We start from the raw sequence: 16300 nt of genomic DNA, 5'->3' as shown, positions 1-16300 counted from the left end.
CTAGAGGAAAGTCAACCAAATGCAAATGGGCAATCGTTTTAACTATTTCTTTTGAGTTTGAAAGTAGATTGAAATTGCCAACAAGGGTTGGTTCAAGTGATAAGGTACATGCACTATGTATAACTCCACTACCCACCAGTGTTTAAATTCCGCTGTCAACAATTTTTGTGGGTGCTTTATCTGTAATTTTCTACATAAATTCATATCAGTGACAGCTGGCAGTTGGGTGCCACGCGTAAGTCTTTACGGCTCGAGGTTGTGGGTCTGCCAAGACACTGGTTGTGAGAGTAGCAAATCTCCTCCTAAACTTTTGTTCACCCAAAAAAAAAAAAAATGCATATTGAAATTATTATAATAAATAAAAATAAAAAATTTAGTCCAAGTCAGCAAATGAAATTTAGGCATTGCGATTTTAAACGAACAAAAGAGTTGGGGAAAACGGGTAAGAATTGCGGCGGCCTAATAGAAGTTGAGAATGCTTGAGGGAAATAGTTGCGCTATAACGATTGTGTGACATGATGATGACATCCACAAATTAGATAAGTCATGCTATAATATTTTTTTTTTCTTTGGGTAAAAAGTCTTGGTATAATTATTCCCCCTTTTTTTTTTTAATCATGAAAGTCATGTATAATTAGAAACCACAGAGACATGCTATGGTATTGTGTGACATGTCAATGACATTAGCAAAGGAGTAGTTTACCAAGCATTATCTCAAATTTTCAGTACCACATGTGACAGATAATATAGTAGTGATTCATACATTGTAAATAAATGAAGTTCAAGATTGCAATATGATTATTTTAGCAAATTACACAATGTTGGCACCTAAATTTGTTGTAACTTGTAACTTTTGTGCATCATATGAAAAGGCTTCCATGTGCTAACTTTGTCGATATTAACTTTTTGGTGTGAATATAGCACCAGGTTAGAATTTTAATAAATTAGTAACATTATGCCGATGTTAGATGATGTTATAATTAAAAACAAAAATTTCTCAATAAAACTTTTACAAATATTAAAGAAGGAGAATCGAGCATAAGCCATGAGGTACAAGAAGTGCATATTATGTGATATGACAAACATAACCATAAATCAGGAGAAAAGTTTCTCACACACACACTATCTTAGGTCGTCGGCAAGGCAATGCCCTTTTTTCATTGGCCATACCCGATTGGTTTTTTTGCAAGTTTTTCTATGTACACGAGCACAACAACCAATCATTTTCACTTGAAAGAAAAGTAAAAGGTGTGTTTCTCATAATTTTTTTTTTGACAGGTGGAGTAACATAATTGGTTGTGAGAAAAGTTTGATGACAGACAAGTCACCTAGGCATCAGCCCTCAAATCAAATCTCAGACCATCCCCTTATTTTCAAATCGGCGCGCTGCCTTCTTTGCCACCCACACTCTCCATTCTCAACTCTCCACAACTCTACTACCACCATCCCCAACACCAAGTCCGTATTTCCGATCGGACGGTACCGGAAACATCAGCGATGGGCCCACCGAAGAACGCGGTCCGTTCGATCTCTCAGGAGGCCTTCGACGAGGTGGTGAAGGAGAACATGGACGATCTCGGCATGGACCCCACCGAGGCCCTCCAAGATGCCATCCAAACCCTAACTCTCCAGGGCGTTGATCTCTCTGGTACACTACCCCAATCTCTCCAATACGATTCGTTTTGGTTTCGAAGAACTGTAGGAGGAAGAAAAAAAAACAGAGTGATTGAGTGAAATCAAATTGCCTGCATTGCATTTCCCGCATTTTCTCGGAAACCAAACAGACCCAATTCAGTAAGTGTAGCGTTTATTTCATTTCGATGTGTAATTTTCGGTTCTTTGTGTGTTACAGGGATTGTCACCTGTGTCCCGGGAGAGGGTAGTGTGAAGGACAACCCTGTGATACATTGTTTGGATAGATTGAACCAGTTGAATGCCGGTCCAAGCAATCAAATCGACGATGAGACGGTGGAGTTACTTAATAAACTTACAGAGCTCTGTAATTCCGAAGGTTCTGGAAATGCAGCAATTGCCTCCAGAAATGGAGGGGTTGAAATAATTTGTTCTATATGTTCTAAGGTTCAAAAGGGGTGCGAACACGCTATTGTTTCGGCTTTGAAGGCATTGGCTTTTTTGCTTCATGGTATGATGGCTAAATTGGCTTCTTTAGTTTCTTGTGAAATTTGATTTTTTTGAAATCATTATGTGTATGTTGTGCATAATTACTGGGCTTTTGTTCATTTGTAGATTTACAAAGTAGAGAAACGTTTAGGGCAAGTGATGGACCAAAGCTTGTGGTGGGTATTATAACTGATGGATTTGAGAATATAGACATATTGAGTAGTGGTTTTGCTGTCATTGATGCGGCCGCAACTGGTAATGAGGTTCTAAAAGAGCTATTCGTAGAGTTGAAGATTGAGGAGCTCATTCTGCGAGTATTGAGTGTAAAAAGGGAAGCCAGCATTCAGAGCGTATATGATGCTATACGGGTTCTCTTAACACCTGATGATAATCGCGTTTTGGCTTCACAAGTAAGTTGAGGTTTATTGCAAAATTCCAGAAGCTTCTGCAGTGAGGCAAACCTTTTTAAGTCAATTGTTACATGCTACAAATTCAAAAGAGAAACACATTCCTTATAAAAACAATGCTGTGAATTTCAGGTCTTTGGTTATGCTCGGAAATTTGCCAAAATTGGAATTGCCAGAGCTCTAGTTGACTCAATACGTGCAGGGCTTAGCTCATCTAGTCTTGTTTCAGCAAGCATCGCTTTGAAGGCTGTTGCTGTCAATGTAAGAATGTTATCTGGTGCGATGCCAATTTAGAGGGATGTTTTAATTATGGCCTTTTATATTTTAGTCAGTGTGAAACATTTTGGAATTCCAATTTAGACTTTATTAGGCGGATCAATCCCTTATTTTCATATAATGGAAAGATTTTTTTTAAAATTTTTTTTTTGTCATTATCTCTCATGCAAATATGTCTCATGGCAGTAACAACTGATAGTATGTTGATTGGGGATACAATCTCAGCCTCTTCATCTAATTTGTATATGGATTGTTACTAATTACAAATGTGATATATTGTACACTATATTTTCTTATTCTAATTCTTTTAATTATTGGTCTTCATTTTTCCACAGGATGAAATATGCACCTCCATTTCCGAAAATGGTGGAGTTGATGCTGTTCTCATATGTATTGATGACAGCAGTGAACAAGGCAACAAGACTGTTGCTAAAGTTTGCTGTTCTTTGCTCTGCAAGGTCTAAATCACATTTATAACCTTGATTAAGTGACATTATTTTCTATTTTTCTTTTGAGACACCATTGGCACGGTATACCTCTCACATTCGTTCTTTAATAACTCATATGTGAGCAATTGGAGGTCACAAGAATAAAACCTATTTTACTGACAGTGTGAAGATTTAAAGCAGTTTTAAGGCTTTATCTAGAACTCTTGGACCGCAATTCTTGGAAGTAAATACATTATCTATTGCTTTGTGCTATATAAACTCTTGGTATTAATTACTAAGTGCTAGATGCGTTCAGTTGCCTTTGTCAGTATTACTTAGAAAATTGCACATGCTACTGTCTGGTGAAGCTTGTTAGGTTCCTCTTATATATTGTTATATTTTAGTTGGCAGGAAGTGACGCAAATAAGACAACCATTGTTGAGAAGAAGGGTATGGATAGGCTAATTAAACTGTCGGCTAGATTTTTTGATGACCCAACTGTCCTGCAAGAGGTAAGGAAACTGCAATTGTTTCATATTGAATTTGCATATTTTGGACTAATTATGTGGCTGAGGTGCCAATTCGATTGAATTCCGAGTTCATATGCCATTACGTGGTTATATGTTAGCTGTATTGTCTGTGTGCTTCAACTGTTAATTGTTTCCCCTGTTCTCGAATGCATTTTAGGTTTTAGTAGTGTCTGACACTGTACAGTTGATTGAATGGCTTTAATGGCTCTAGATATGGCAGTTTGAACATGTTTAACATGACCTGAAATCAAAACATGCTTATTAACGGCAAAGTGCTATTTCTTCTCTGTTTAAGTATTATTTGCAAGAATTCTGAACAAAATATTATTAGTGATCAGATCCTCGCGAGAATAATGTTGTAATGACTTCCCGAGCAACTAATTCTAACTGTGATGTGATCTTCATTTCAGTCTTTACATTTATTCCGTAGTTCAACCTTTGCATTAATTATATCCACTATGGTACAGATCATGGCTGTTATTTCTGTACTCTCCTTAAGGTCCCCAGAAAATGCTGCACGTGCCATTGAAGCTGGGGCTGGAGAACTTGCCCTCCAAGCTATGCAGAAGTTTCCTGCAGCACAGCAAATGCAGAAGAATTCCTGTCTCATGATCCGGAATCTGGTCGCAAGAAATGCAGCCAACAGGCAAGATTTTTTTTTATAAACCCATCTCCCTCTCTTTTTGGTATCAGTATCACATATTTTTAATCATACTATGCATGCCATTCATTTGTGCTCTCGTTTTAACCTAACTGTTCCTACGTCATCTTTTTTCGCTGCACAGAACTCTTCTGCTCAATAGCGGTGTTGAGAAACACATAAGGGTGGCCAATCAAAACCATGTAAGCTGTAAGGAAGCCGCTACTGACGCACTGAGGGATCTCGGACTTGATGATTACAACGTTTGAATTTTCAGAGTGGATATACTCCGTTCCCTTGAACCACAATTTTGCATGCCCAAATTGATTTTCACTGTTCGCTTTGGCTCTTTTTGCTTGAGGGTAGCTTTCATGTATCTTATGCGACAGTATGTTGTTACACGCTCCTTCCGCTGCTATACATGAATATTTTGATTTTACGAAATTCAACTTGTCTTCCTATAGGAGTTCTTACTTACAAGGAAACGAGGGAAAGTATTTTCCCAATAAAAATAGCGGTTGTTAGACTACTTGATAAACTTGTCAAATATTAAAGGCTCTTTATCACAAATGGTCCTTTAGTTTTGCAAAATTATCACATTTCGTTCCTAATGTTTTTTTGTGACACCAATGGTCTCTAAGGTTATCCTCCACACATCAGAATAGTCTTTGTTGTTAGCTTCCATCAAATTTTCTGTTAAATGATTGACGTGGCACGTGTGTGGAGCCCACACATCCAATAGTATACATTCATGTGGCTTTAAATAAAATATATTATATTTTAAATATTTTAAAACTTATCCACACAAAAAAAAAAAAAAAAAAAAAAAAAAACCAAGAAAAGCTATACCATCTGCGTTCTCCCACTGAGCTCGTATTCACAGTGACCCATAGAGAATTTGTGTTTTGAAGCTTAGATTTGGCCATGGAGAAACTTCCTGATGTAGAAACTATATCAAGCTATGGTAGCTTGTAAAAATCAAGGAAGATGAGGGAGAGAGAGAAAGAGAAGGGAGGAAGAGGAGGGAGAGAGAGGCAAAGGCGCTGGCAGATGGAGAACGCAGATAGTACAGCTTTTCTTGGTTTTTTATTTTTTTATTTTTTATATTTTAAGTTTTAAAACCTTAGGGACGAAATGTGATAATTTTGCAAACTTAAGGGACCATTTGTGATAAAAAGCCAATATTAAAATAACTTATATACAATACAACGTACTACACATGTATATCTCTCGTCACATAACACTAGATTTAAGATAAAACACAAGGAATATTCACTCCATTGAGAGGTAAGTCTACGCCTGGGTCTACACCTGAAATTTCTAAATTATCAACCACTCTGATATGTGTGAGGTCGACGTGACCCACCAAAAAAAGGAGAAAAAGTGGTAAACGGCGGTGATGTGGAGCCACCAGATCCAATTTTACAAGTCAAAGCAGGTGATGGTGATTTGTGACTTGCACTAATCTGACAAGACAAAAATTCAACCCTAAGAATGATGCAACTTTATAACCAATCTCAGTTCGCCAGCTGTCTTCCTTCAGATCCTTAGAAACAAAGAACGTGCAATATACAGAAAGTTTTACGATCTTTTTGGGTTTTGACAAAAGCACCAGATAAGTCCATTTTCATTTGTAACCTAATTCTGAAGTGTTCGCGTAAATTTGGTGTATTCTTTGTCCTAAATTTTGCTCCCATACATCTAAATTTGAGATTAACTTTCAACCATAAAAAGGACCTTTTTTTTTTCTGCAATAAATATAAGCAGTACTAGCATGTGCATGGGTCACATGATTTTTGCCTATAACAGGACTTGAGGGTGACCGGAATTTATTACAAGTAGTCTTGCACGACTGATGTTAGCATAATTCATGACAATAAAAACTAATTAGTTAACACATAATATCCACCATAAAAAAAGAAAAAATCTAGCCCAAGTGAAAGTTTGTCTATCTCACCATCTTATCAACAAATGCTTCCAGCATGTAACAGGGCAAAATTGTTCGGTTTAACGTTTGATCAAGTTACAACTCATTGGCTTTTTGCAAGTTCCAAATAGTAAAGCTGTCTTGGTAGGAAAATGAAAAACAAAAGAGGGGAGAAGTTCAATTAGATGAGCTTCAAGCTTTAATTCTTTACAGTTAAATTTTCTTGCAAGGATCAGACTTATTCTCCTATGATCTGGAACGACCTGCGAAATAGGAAGGTGTCAAAGTAAATAAAGATCCATGAACGAACTACAAAAACATACAAACCAAATTTGAAGTATAAAATACAGAAGCAATACTGATGTGGAACCAATAGCTGAATGAACCTATTCTCCAAATTCTATATGAAACTTACAAAAAACTGTAAATATATAGACAAAATACATTTCTTGCCAACCTAAACTATTTGACTGTGTTAAAATCATATTTGAATGTGTGGTCCTAAGTCGCAGTCGAACAATGTGGTGTGCTAGATATCTGTCAAAACACATTACAACGTGTATACTTTGTGTATTGTCATTTGTGAAAATATCGAGAGGACAGAATATTCAGTACCTGATTTTCCCTCCAGAAAATCAGGGCTTGTGACAAAATAAGTCTGAACCAGTTGACACTAGGTATGATTGGGACTCCAAAGCATTTGTTAATTCAAGGTATAGGCAGCCTGTATTGGCAAATCACATTAGGCAGTGATTCTTAATATCAATGTTGAGTCAAAAGGTGAAAAAAAATCAAACCAAATAGTATCTTACTTACCAGTTGACTGCCGAAGTGCTACTTTTGGAACATCTTGCTGTAGGCCTTCTTCTCCTTATCACGTCTATCAGAAATCTGTCCAAAAATTATGAAATCAGAAATCAGAAACATCCATTTCCGCAGAATTTCACAAGTCTGGTTTAACATACGGACCTTCTTCTTTGCAGCAGCAAGCTCCTTTTTTATTCCAGCTGAAGATCAAAAGTAAACCACAGTAAGTTTTGGCAAACAGGTAAGCCCAAATTGCAAAGTATTTGCATCAACTTGACCATTTATGCCTACAAAGTACTAACGCAAAAGTATTCTCCTCCTTTCACAAGAAACGTCGTGTTACTTATATCTGAGACTGCTAATTGCTCTCCATCGAAAATACAACAAAACATTGGATCCAGATTGTTCAACTCCATTACCACCCACGTACAAATTTATGACTCTCCATAGTTTCACATGTTATTATCTACTGCTCACCAATCTTTTTTCTCAAACCACTAAAACTGGCATTAAAATAAAGCCTTAGGCTTATGACAAAGGTCTCTGTCCATACCATCAGTTGGCTCCAGATCCAATGCCCTTTTGAAGCTTTCAACTGCAGCATCAATATCATTAAGCGCCATGTATGCCTGACAGACAAGGAACATAGCCATCAGGATATAAGGACGCAATCCAATAAACTTCCCATCAGTAACTTAACAACCAGCCACAATAGTGAAGGCAATATTCACAAATTTCATGAATAACAATAAGGGCAGACTGCATGGATAAGACACTGGAAATATAGAATTAAATGCACCAGGAAGTGAAGTGTGATACAACTTTAAGCCGATACAGGACCACCGTGGCATACATGCATAAACAGAAGATACTAACCTGACCTTGGCGAAACAAAGCCTTAACATTATCTTCTCCATCCCTCATTGCAAAGTCGGTGTCTAACAGTGCTCCTTTCAGGTCCCCCAATTTCAATTTACAAGCCTAGAACAACATACCAAACATGGTAAGTAGTTAGACAAAATGCACTAGAAATACAATCAAAACAGGAAAGAATTTACAGTAATGGGATATGCTTTTAAGAAGCAGAAGAAAGGCATAAGAACTTCATCACTGCAATCTGTTCCCCAAACAAAAGAAAACCATTGATTTAGGAAGAGTAGTAATGAGTTATTCAGCACTAAAATAAGAAAACATGGCTTCAATAATAACTAAGTTGGAAGGGCATGTACATATCATAACAGTTTAAAGTACAACATATATCATGTTCAAGCAATAATCAAGTCCTGCCAACCTTTTATATTGGCATCTGGACCTTTTAAAAATACCCTGTTTTTTACATTCAAAATTCAAATAGATAGTCATTCTAGAGAGAAAATTACTTTCATAATACAATTTCGACTAAAATGATCAATATATTATACTATAAAGCCAACACAAAAAAGATAACTTACAGAGCTGTTTGTGAAAATCTGTGACTTGGTCTTTCTCAAACCTGAACTCCTCTCTGCAGAGTCACAGGGGAAGCAGAGTAAATCATGAGATGGAAACTTGTTGTCCAATACAATTAGGGAATAAACAGATTACAGAATTTTAGAAGAGCAAATTCACCTTCATCAATTCCATCTTTCTCCCAGCAAATATCCAGATAGCGTAAAGACTTTCGATACTTTTTAAGAGCCATCTTATAGTCTTGTTTCTGCTAACAGTAAATTCACCTTTTCAGTACAATCACTTATTTCTTTGTTTAATTTCTTCTTCTTTTTTGGGAGAGGGGGCGGTGGGGGGAATAAACATCAGAGAGATCAATAGACTGTAACTTAACATGAACATTACCTTATAATATTCATTACCAAAAGCCTTAATTGACTCTACAGAGGTCATCCACCAAGAAAGATCACTAGGACTCTCATCAATATCAGCTGGCCAATCAGGATAAATATCACCATCTTTGAATAGATTAGAAACTCCATCATCTTCCCCCTCAGGAATTTCTCCACAATCCGCAATTATAACATCAACATTGGGACAATCACTATCAGCAGTGGTTATGTGCTCAATTGAACGGACAACTCCCATTCCTTTAACTACCTTCCCAAAAACAACATGTTTCCCATCTAGATGAGCAGTGCGAGTTGTTGTGATGAAAAACTGAGACCCATTGGTGTCCTGACCAGAATTAGCCATCGATAACATGCCTTTCCTTTCGTGTTTCAGTTCAAAATTTTCATCCTCAAATTTCAATCCATATATAGATTCTCCCCCAGTACCATCTCCAGCAGAAATATCACCCCCTTGAATCATAAAACCTTTGATTACACGATGAAAACGAACTCCCTGATATGACATGGAATAACAGAAGATTTTCACAGCAAGACATTTTACATATCCCAAAGGCAGCTAATGAACCGCTATACAAACTGAAAAAGCACATTACAGTACCGAAAAACCAAAAACAAGCAGTTACAATAGGATATCATTGATTGTCCAGCCTTCAAATTTTCTATGGGTTTCAACAGTCTGTATGAAATTTCGTTTTCCTTTCAACACATATAATCGACCCTGGTAAACAATTAACTTTTCTTTATCAACAATCACAATTCTTTATCAAAATATCCCCAAAATTACGGATGAATAGTAACTAAATGAGCCTCTTTAAGACAAAACATAAAATCTTTGATACGATTCTCTTCACAGGTACTCCGGTGGCAAATGACTCTAAGCATATAAGAAGCTGGTTGTACAAAACCACAATCACCAAAGAAAAGCAACAACAAAAAGTTGCAGTTTTGCAAATGAATGTATCCTTAAACAAAGATTAATGACACATAAACCCAATAATCAAAATGGAAAACCCAGAAGTTCTGCATATCAATCAAGACTTTCTCAGTCTTTTACATCATAAAAACAAGTAAAAAGAACCCAAGATGCATTAACAAACACACAAACATAAACAAAGAAAGAAACAATGAAAAAGAGAGGACCTTGTAATGGAGAGGAGCACCAGTGTTTGGTCCAATGCCCTTCTCACCAGTACAGAGAGCTCTGAAATTCTCGGCGGTTTTAGGCACCACATCATTGTAAAGCTCCACCACTATCCGGCCTTCAAGTTCTTCTCCTATGCTAATGTCAAGAAAGCACCTTGGCCTTCCCATCTCAGCAGAGTCTCCCTTGTAGAGTTCTTCTAGACTATTCTCTTGCGTCTCTTCCGGTTCTGTCTCAAATGACAAATGTAGTGGGAAACAGAGTTAGTAAAACCCTATTTATTTATGTCTCTCCTGCCAACTTTTCCAATGCCGCTCTGTTTTGATTGTTTCTGTTCCTTTTATTTATTTTTATTACATGTTGTCCCCCTCAATATGGGGCCCTCCCCAAATCAATCACCATTAGTAGTCGCACTTGACACCCAAGTCAATTATATTGTAGCAATTAAAGCATCTTCAATAGTAGTTGCTAATTAATCTTTTTAAGTAAAAGTTTGTTGTATGTGGCAATTTGAAAATATTTATTTCCTATTTTTATAATTTGTAAACCTAATAAACTCTTCAATTCAATTAATGCAATGTTATTAAAAAATAAAGGGGAAAAAAACGAAAATATTTGAAGTCTATTATTTGAAAAGAAAAAAATGTAGGTTTTTATCATTTTCAATGTAGATTTTGTTCTTTTAAAGCAAAATTAAATGTTTTGAAGAGCCTTTGTCAACTAATCAGTCATGAATAGAGAGAAAAGGATTGCAGCTTTGATGACTGAGTTTGATAAGCCTGTTGGAGAGAGTTTTGGTGATGTGACTCGCCTATTTTAGCATTCAAAAGCTGTTGAAGATGCTATAGCTTCTTCAACAACTTTGGGATAATCAAATAGATGAGTCACATCATAAAAAGTCTCTCTAAGAGTCTTGTCAAAGTCAGTCATCAAAGCTTCAACATATTTCTCTCTCTTTAGAACTGGTAAGTTGACATTGACTCTTCAAAAGTTTTACTTTGGAAAAACAAAACCTACTTTGAAAATGTTAAAAACATGCATTTTTTTTCTTTTCAATTAATAAATACATAGATATTTTTCACATGTTTTCATATTTTTCATTATTTTCCATGATATTGCATTACTTGATAATTAAAGAGTCAATTGGAGCAAAAATTATTCAAGGTTGGAGCAAAAAATATTCAAATATTAAATAAACCTTTTCAAATTGCCACATAAGTTAACAAACTTTAATTTGAAGAGTTTAATTTGCTACTACTATTGAAGATGCTCTAATTACTACTATACAATAGGCTTGTAGTTCAAGTGCTCACAAATTTTCACACCGTTGTACTCAAGGTATCCATTTTCCACTGTATCAAAAGAAATGAGAAATTGCCAATGGGTTCCCACCACAGTGGTGGTGGTTTTCCCCTTCCCCCCATGGCACCCAGGATCGAACCCCAGTAGGGGTTTCTTTCCTCCAATGTAACCAAAAAAAAAGAAATGAGAAATTAAGTTAGGTCATTTTGTTTGCATGTATGAGGCTTACCCTAACTTGATATGTTCAATCAATCATGTTGAGCTATAAAGTTAAGATTAGGACAATCAAATTTCATACTCTTATATTATTTTTTATCCACGAATAGGGAATTCGGACATATAAAACATAACAAAAGGTGTCTTTCTTTGTTAACAAAGAAAACTTTTATCATTTAATTACTCATAATTATTTATTGCTTCTTTTGAGCTCGTGCTCGTGCGTTTACATCCGTCGAAGGCTGCGTGGAAAAGGGGTTTGTCTGGGTGTGTCTTGTCCGTCTGGATGTTGTGGTCGCATTGCCAAAGTGGTGTAGCCAACGTTTATGCCAATGCCAATGACAAACAACTAATTAATAATTATTGTCTTCTTCTCTATAAAAGTGGGATCTAATGAAGCTCTAGAAACTCTGTAATGTACCAATTTATTGGAATTTATCATACTCAAAAACCGAGGATAACAGAAACAGGATCTTCTACTTTTGGTTTTTTGGTTTTATTTTGTTTATGCCTAAAAAGATGTTGTTTTAGGTTTACCACATTATTCTATATACTTGAGATTTTTTTATATGTAAGTAATATTATATTTTAAATTAATCTAAACTACGAGAATGAGGATTTGAATTTGGGTGCAAAGTGGGAAGCACATCTGCTCTAGATTTTTGAGAGAAAGCCGATAATTGTATTCATAAATTAGGCACAAAGACCATGCCTGAACAAACCAGACATGAATCACAACGCCCAAATTACAACTACAACTTTTAACTCTCACAAGTACAAAATACAAGTAAAGCCTAGAAAACAATCAAACATCCAACTCACAGGGAGTTGATGCAATTATTACAAAATAAGAAAACTTCAAACAAATAACCAATAACCAAAAACCGAAAAGAGCCACTGACACCACAGACATCGTTGCCATCTTGGAGACAAAGAACACCATCGAGATTGTAACCAGTTACCTTACAACTAAAACACCAACCAACAAAACCACAAATCCAACCAAGCAAATCTAGACACAAGTAACCTCCCCCACGATTAAAACCTCAAATCCGGTAGATGAGGAAGGGGAAAATAAGTGGGGAGGTAAGGAAAAGAGAGAGAGGGAGAGTGGAAGAGGAGTGGCCTCCTCCCCCCTCCCCAGAACACAGCAGAAGAGGTTTAAGAGAGAGAAGGGAGGCTAGGGTTTAGAGAGAGCTTATTTTTCATATGCTCTAGATTTTATTTTCACACAAACGTACTTTTCCCCTTTCTTTTTCTTAATTAGCAAAAATAAAAGAAAGAAAAAGAGCATGAAGGACATGAATGTAAAGTTGCAACAAATAGTGGGAAGTGGGAAGGGGAAATAAACGCGTGTCCACTCTCTCATTACACTTACTCATATAAATCCAACATAATTGACATGGATGTAATTAAGATAATAATAATAATAATTGACATGAAGAGTTGCATCACTCAGAGCATCATTCATTTGCACTTTTCGAAGCAACAAATCACCTTCTATTAACGTACAACTCCATCTTTAAATAAATCCTTAATTAAAAAATTCGTAATTAAATCTAAAAAACCCTACTTTTGCAGGGTTGGTGCAGTGGCCATGCAAGACGCAAGCATGGCATCCTCCATCACTGAAAGAAGACATTACTTGCTAGCTTGTTAGGAGCATGGGTCCTCCCAAACGTGTATGTATAGACATGACTAGGATAAGGCACTACCTTTACCTTATCAAGATATGTAGCCATATATATCGTCCTGGCATTGCTATTTTCTACATGAGCTTACTATTCTATTCATTGTCGAAGCTTGACAATGGCTACTTGGGTGGGCCCGCTAACTGCATCCACCTAAAAACACTTGCTTTGCTTTGCTTTGGATTGGATTCAATGAGTTTAAGTGCGCAATGCTTTTGTATAGTTTATGTACGTCATCATTTGAATTATATCTTTGAATATAGCAACGGGATCTAGCCCAATGAAGAAGGGTTTTAATTTGCAAATCAGTGATCTCAGGTTTTAATTATTCCTTTACACATATAATGGTATGTAACAATATGATAACGTAAACGCAACAAACGAATTATTATTCATGATATATTATATTATATCATATATCATGAGTAATAATTCCTTATTATCTATATTTTCTTTAAAGGCAGTGAGTAAGGTGCTCGATGAAATCCCTAAACAAAACTGAGACAGAAGGAGAGCAAGAAAACTTCTTCATCTCTCCTTCACGTAGAAAAACACATGGATTTGCTGCCACTAGTTTGTGTCATGCCTGCCCATTGCTGCAACAGCAAATCTGACAGTTTATGAATCTTGTGCATATATAAACAGGGCACGTGGGTGTTAGCAACTCTGAGTTTCATGACCAAGCTCTGCAGTTTTGGCAAGGCCTACTTGATAAAGTTGTCTGTCCTGTTTTATACATAGAAACTGTGCATTCGCTAATATATCTCGAAGTGGTTGAAATGGCTGGCCCCTCCTCCCTCTTTGCATATTTAAAACTCTTTCTGCAGGGCAACCACCGCATGTGTTAAATTGCCCCACCCAACTCATTGCTTTAGCCCTTACCCATCGTACACAAACGCAAAACCAACTTATTGCTCGCTCCCACCATCTATAGAGACCAAAATGAGTGAAGTTATGTTTTGTGTACAGAACAAGACAGATAATACAAAAAATTTATGCCTGTCACATATGCATTTTATCCATTTGCACTCCTAACTTGTTACTTTTTGACCGAGTAAGTAAAATAAAGGGAACGAGTGCAAACGAACAAAAGTAGAGTGTGAAAGTCGTTACGCATTATAAAACCTGCGTCGACATGTTTACCTTTCAATTAAGAGACATAATTAAGGAAATAATTTTATTCTCCATAAAAATGAAATGATGGGTCAATACATATTGTAATTTTTATACCTTCTTTTTTTTGGGTCTTCAGAGGAGTTGCACCGAAGAGACGGGCTTTGGGAACCATAGCATGTCATATGTTACGTAGGCCCAAAAAGTGATGAAATGGAAAGCATGATAAGATCAACTTTTCTAGTGGTAGTGCACCTTCTAAATTTAGTGGTTGATCAAGCAATTCATATCATATCCATGGCAAAAGTTCGTAACTTCTCTCCACATCCTCCTGAAAAAGAAATGAGAAAACCCCTTTAATTATAAAAGAAATCGAAACATTATTCGTATATTGAATCGGATGTTTGCTTTTTTCCCAAAATGAAAACCCATTACAACAAGAGAGCAATCTAGAACTATTAACTTGAATTGAAAATTATAGTATACGAGGATGAACAGCATCTAGTACCAGACTTTAAGGAAAGGATGAGGCCCTTCCCTCTAAAGCCAAAGTCCCTTCCCTCTGTAAAGATTGACTGATAAAGAGGATGTCCTCTCGTCACAAGAGGCCAGTGGATATATACTGACGAAAATGAAAAGTCTCCAAAAAGCAGTAGATAATTGTTGCACAAACAAGAAGTGTACTCCCTACAATCCTAATCCTAGGTAGGTAGGGTCACCTTTTTATACACTTTGGCGTTTGATTGACTTGATGTATGTAAATATATTATTCTAATTACTATACGATAGAATTTTGATACATGTTATCAGCTTTTTATAACGATTGATAGATTGTGAGCCTCATATACATCAATAGTCAAGAATCGTTCATGTAAGCATGAGCGACTCATGAATGAATTTTCATGTGCTTGACAATAAATCTAATATATACATTCATAATCCTCGAGTGACTAAGTATGGCCCTGGATTTTCACGTGCTTGAGAAAAGGTCCAAAATGTTTGTCCACTTTTTCTCCATATATAGAATCTACTTGTTTGCCTTTTGTTTCCACAAAAGGAAATATATTTGGGGGGATTGGGCATTGTGTTGGAAATTGATGCATCATCATGATCAGTCTAGTTACATTTTAAAGTTTTTTCAGTGTACTATAATTTGAATTTCTAAGGAATGAAACGGGTCATGTTGTGTTATCTCGTTAATTTTATGAGTCATATTTATATTTTAGTTTTTTCATTTATTAACATATCATATTCGTGTCAATTCGTCCAAAAATGAAAAAACAACTTGTTTACCAAGTCTAGTTATCATGAAACGATAAAATAAAATCATTAGATTTGAGAGGTGAAGATGACTTCAAATGCATAGAATAACTCTTTTTATTTTATTTTTTATAAATGTATAAAAGAACGTAAAAACGAATAGAAGCATATTCAAAGTCAAAGCCCAACCCAAGTTGTCCAGGTATCGAGTGACACTTTTTATCGGCTATGCTAGACCACTCTTCAAAGGCACACAATTCAACACAATGCAACCTTGTGAGTTTCCTCTCTGACCAAACTCTTGTCTGAATTATATATCATCAGAGAGTATTTCACCGACACCGCGTTGGTTTTGCTCCAATAGTTTCTTGCTGTCTTCCAAAGTTTTTAACTTTTGTGTTATTTGATTCTTCGATTCAATTCTAAGAGCTTACATACTTTACAAATGCATAACTGGGATATCATCATCCAGCTAGAGATGGTCATAGGTAGTTATTGGGTTCAGATTAAGCTCTCTCAACTTGAGAAAAACCGTAGCGCTATTTCAAGCCAATCACTTATTGTCATGTGTTTTAATTTTTCGATATAACAATGCGTGAT

At 36.1% G+C, this 16300-nt stretch overlaps 2 protein-coding genes across 3 annotated transcripts; one reads left to right on the top strand and one right to left on the bottom strand.

Moving 5' to 3' along the window:
• The first annotated feature begins 1361 nt into the window (after window positions 1-1361).
• LOC110762950 (ARM repeat superfamily protein) lies at window positions 1362-4846 on the top strand. The gene is made up of 8 exons (XM_021965677.2): window positions 1362-1648; window positions 1853-2143; window positions 2248-2531; window positions 2661-2789; window positions 3140-3262; window positions 3637-3744; window positions 4230-4408; window positions 4548-4846. The coding sequence occupies exons 1-8, from the start codon at window positions 1498-1500 to the stop codon at window positions 4669-4671; spliced, it is 1389 nt and encodes a 462-aa protein (XP_021821369.2). The 5' UTR covers window positions 1362-1497; the 3' UTR covers window positions 4672-4846.
• A 1482-nt stretch (window positions 4847-6328) lies between these two features.
• On the bottom strand, window positions 6329-10407 carry SQN (peptidyl-prolyl cis-trans isomerase / cyclophilin-40 (CYP40) / rotamase). 2 transcript variants are annotated; one of them, XR_002527650.2, is made up of 10 exons: window positions 10118-10407; window positions 8970-9470; window positions 8745-8832; window positions 8588-8640; window positions 8013-8117; window positions 7690-7765; window positions 7299-7336; window positions 7146-7220; window positions 6945-7053; window positions 6329-6592 (listed from the first exon to the last, which is right to left on the bottom strand). XR_002527650.2 is itself a non-coding variant. In XM_021965678.2 (9 exons), exons 1-8 carry the CDS (start codon window positions 10286-10288, stop codon window positions 7164-7166), a joined length of 1089 nt encoding a protein of 362 aa, XP_021821370.1. In that variant the 5' UTR covers window positions 10289-10407; the 3' UTR covers window positions 6329-6592; window positions 7146-7163. The 2 variants fall into 2 exon arrangements, 1 of the variants encoding a protein (XP_021821370.1); XM_021965678.2 differs by lacking the exon at window positions 6945-7053.
• Between the last annotated feature and the right edge of the window lie 5893 nt (window positions 10408-16300).

This window comes from Prunus avium, chromosome 8 (genome assembly GCF_965620075.1).
Source record: "Prunus avium chromosome 8, drPruAviu1.hap1.1, whole genome shotgun sequence".
Taxonomy (NCBI): Eukaryota; Viridiplantae; Streptophyta; class Magnoliopsida; order Rosales; family Rosaceae; genus Prunus; species Prunus avium.
The sequence above is the reverse complement of the archived record's forward strand: the minus strand, read 5'-3'. Positions and strand labels throughout refer to the sequence as shown.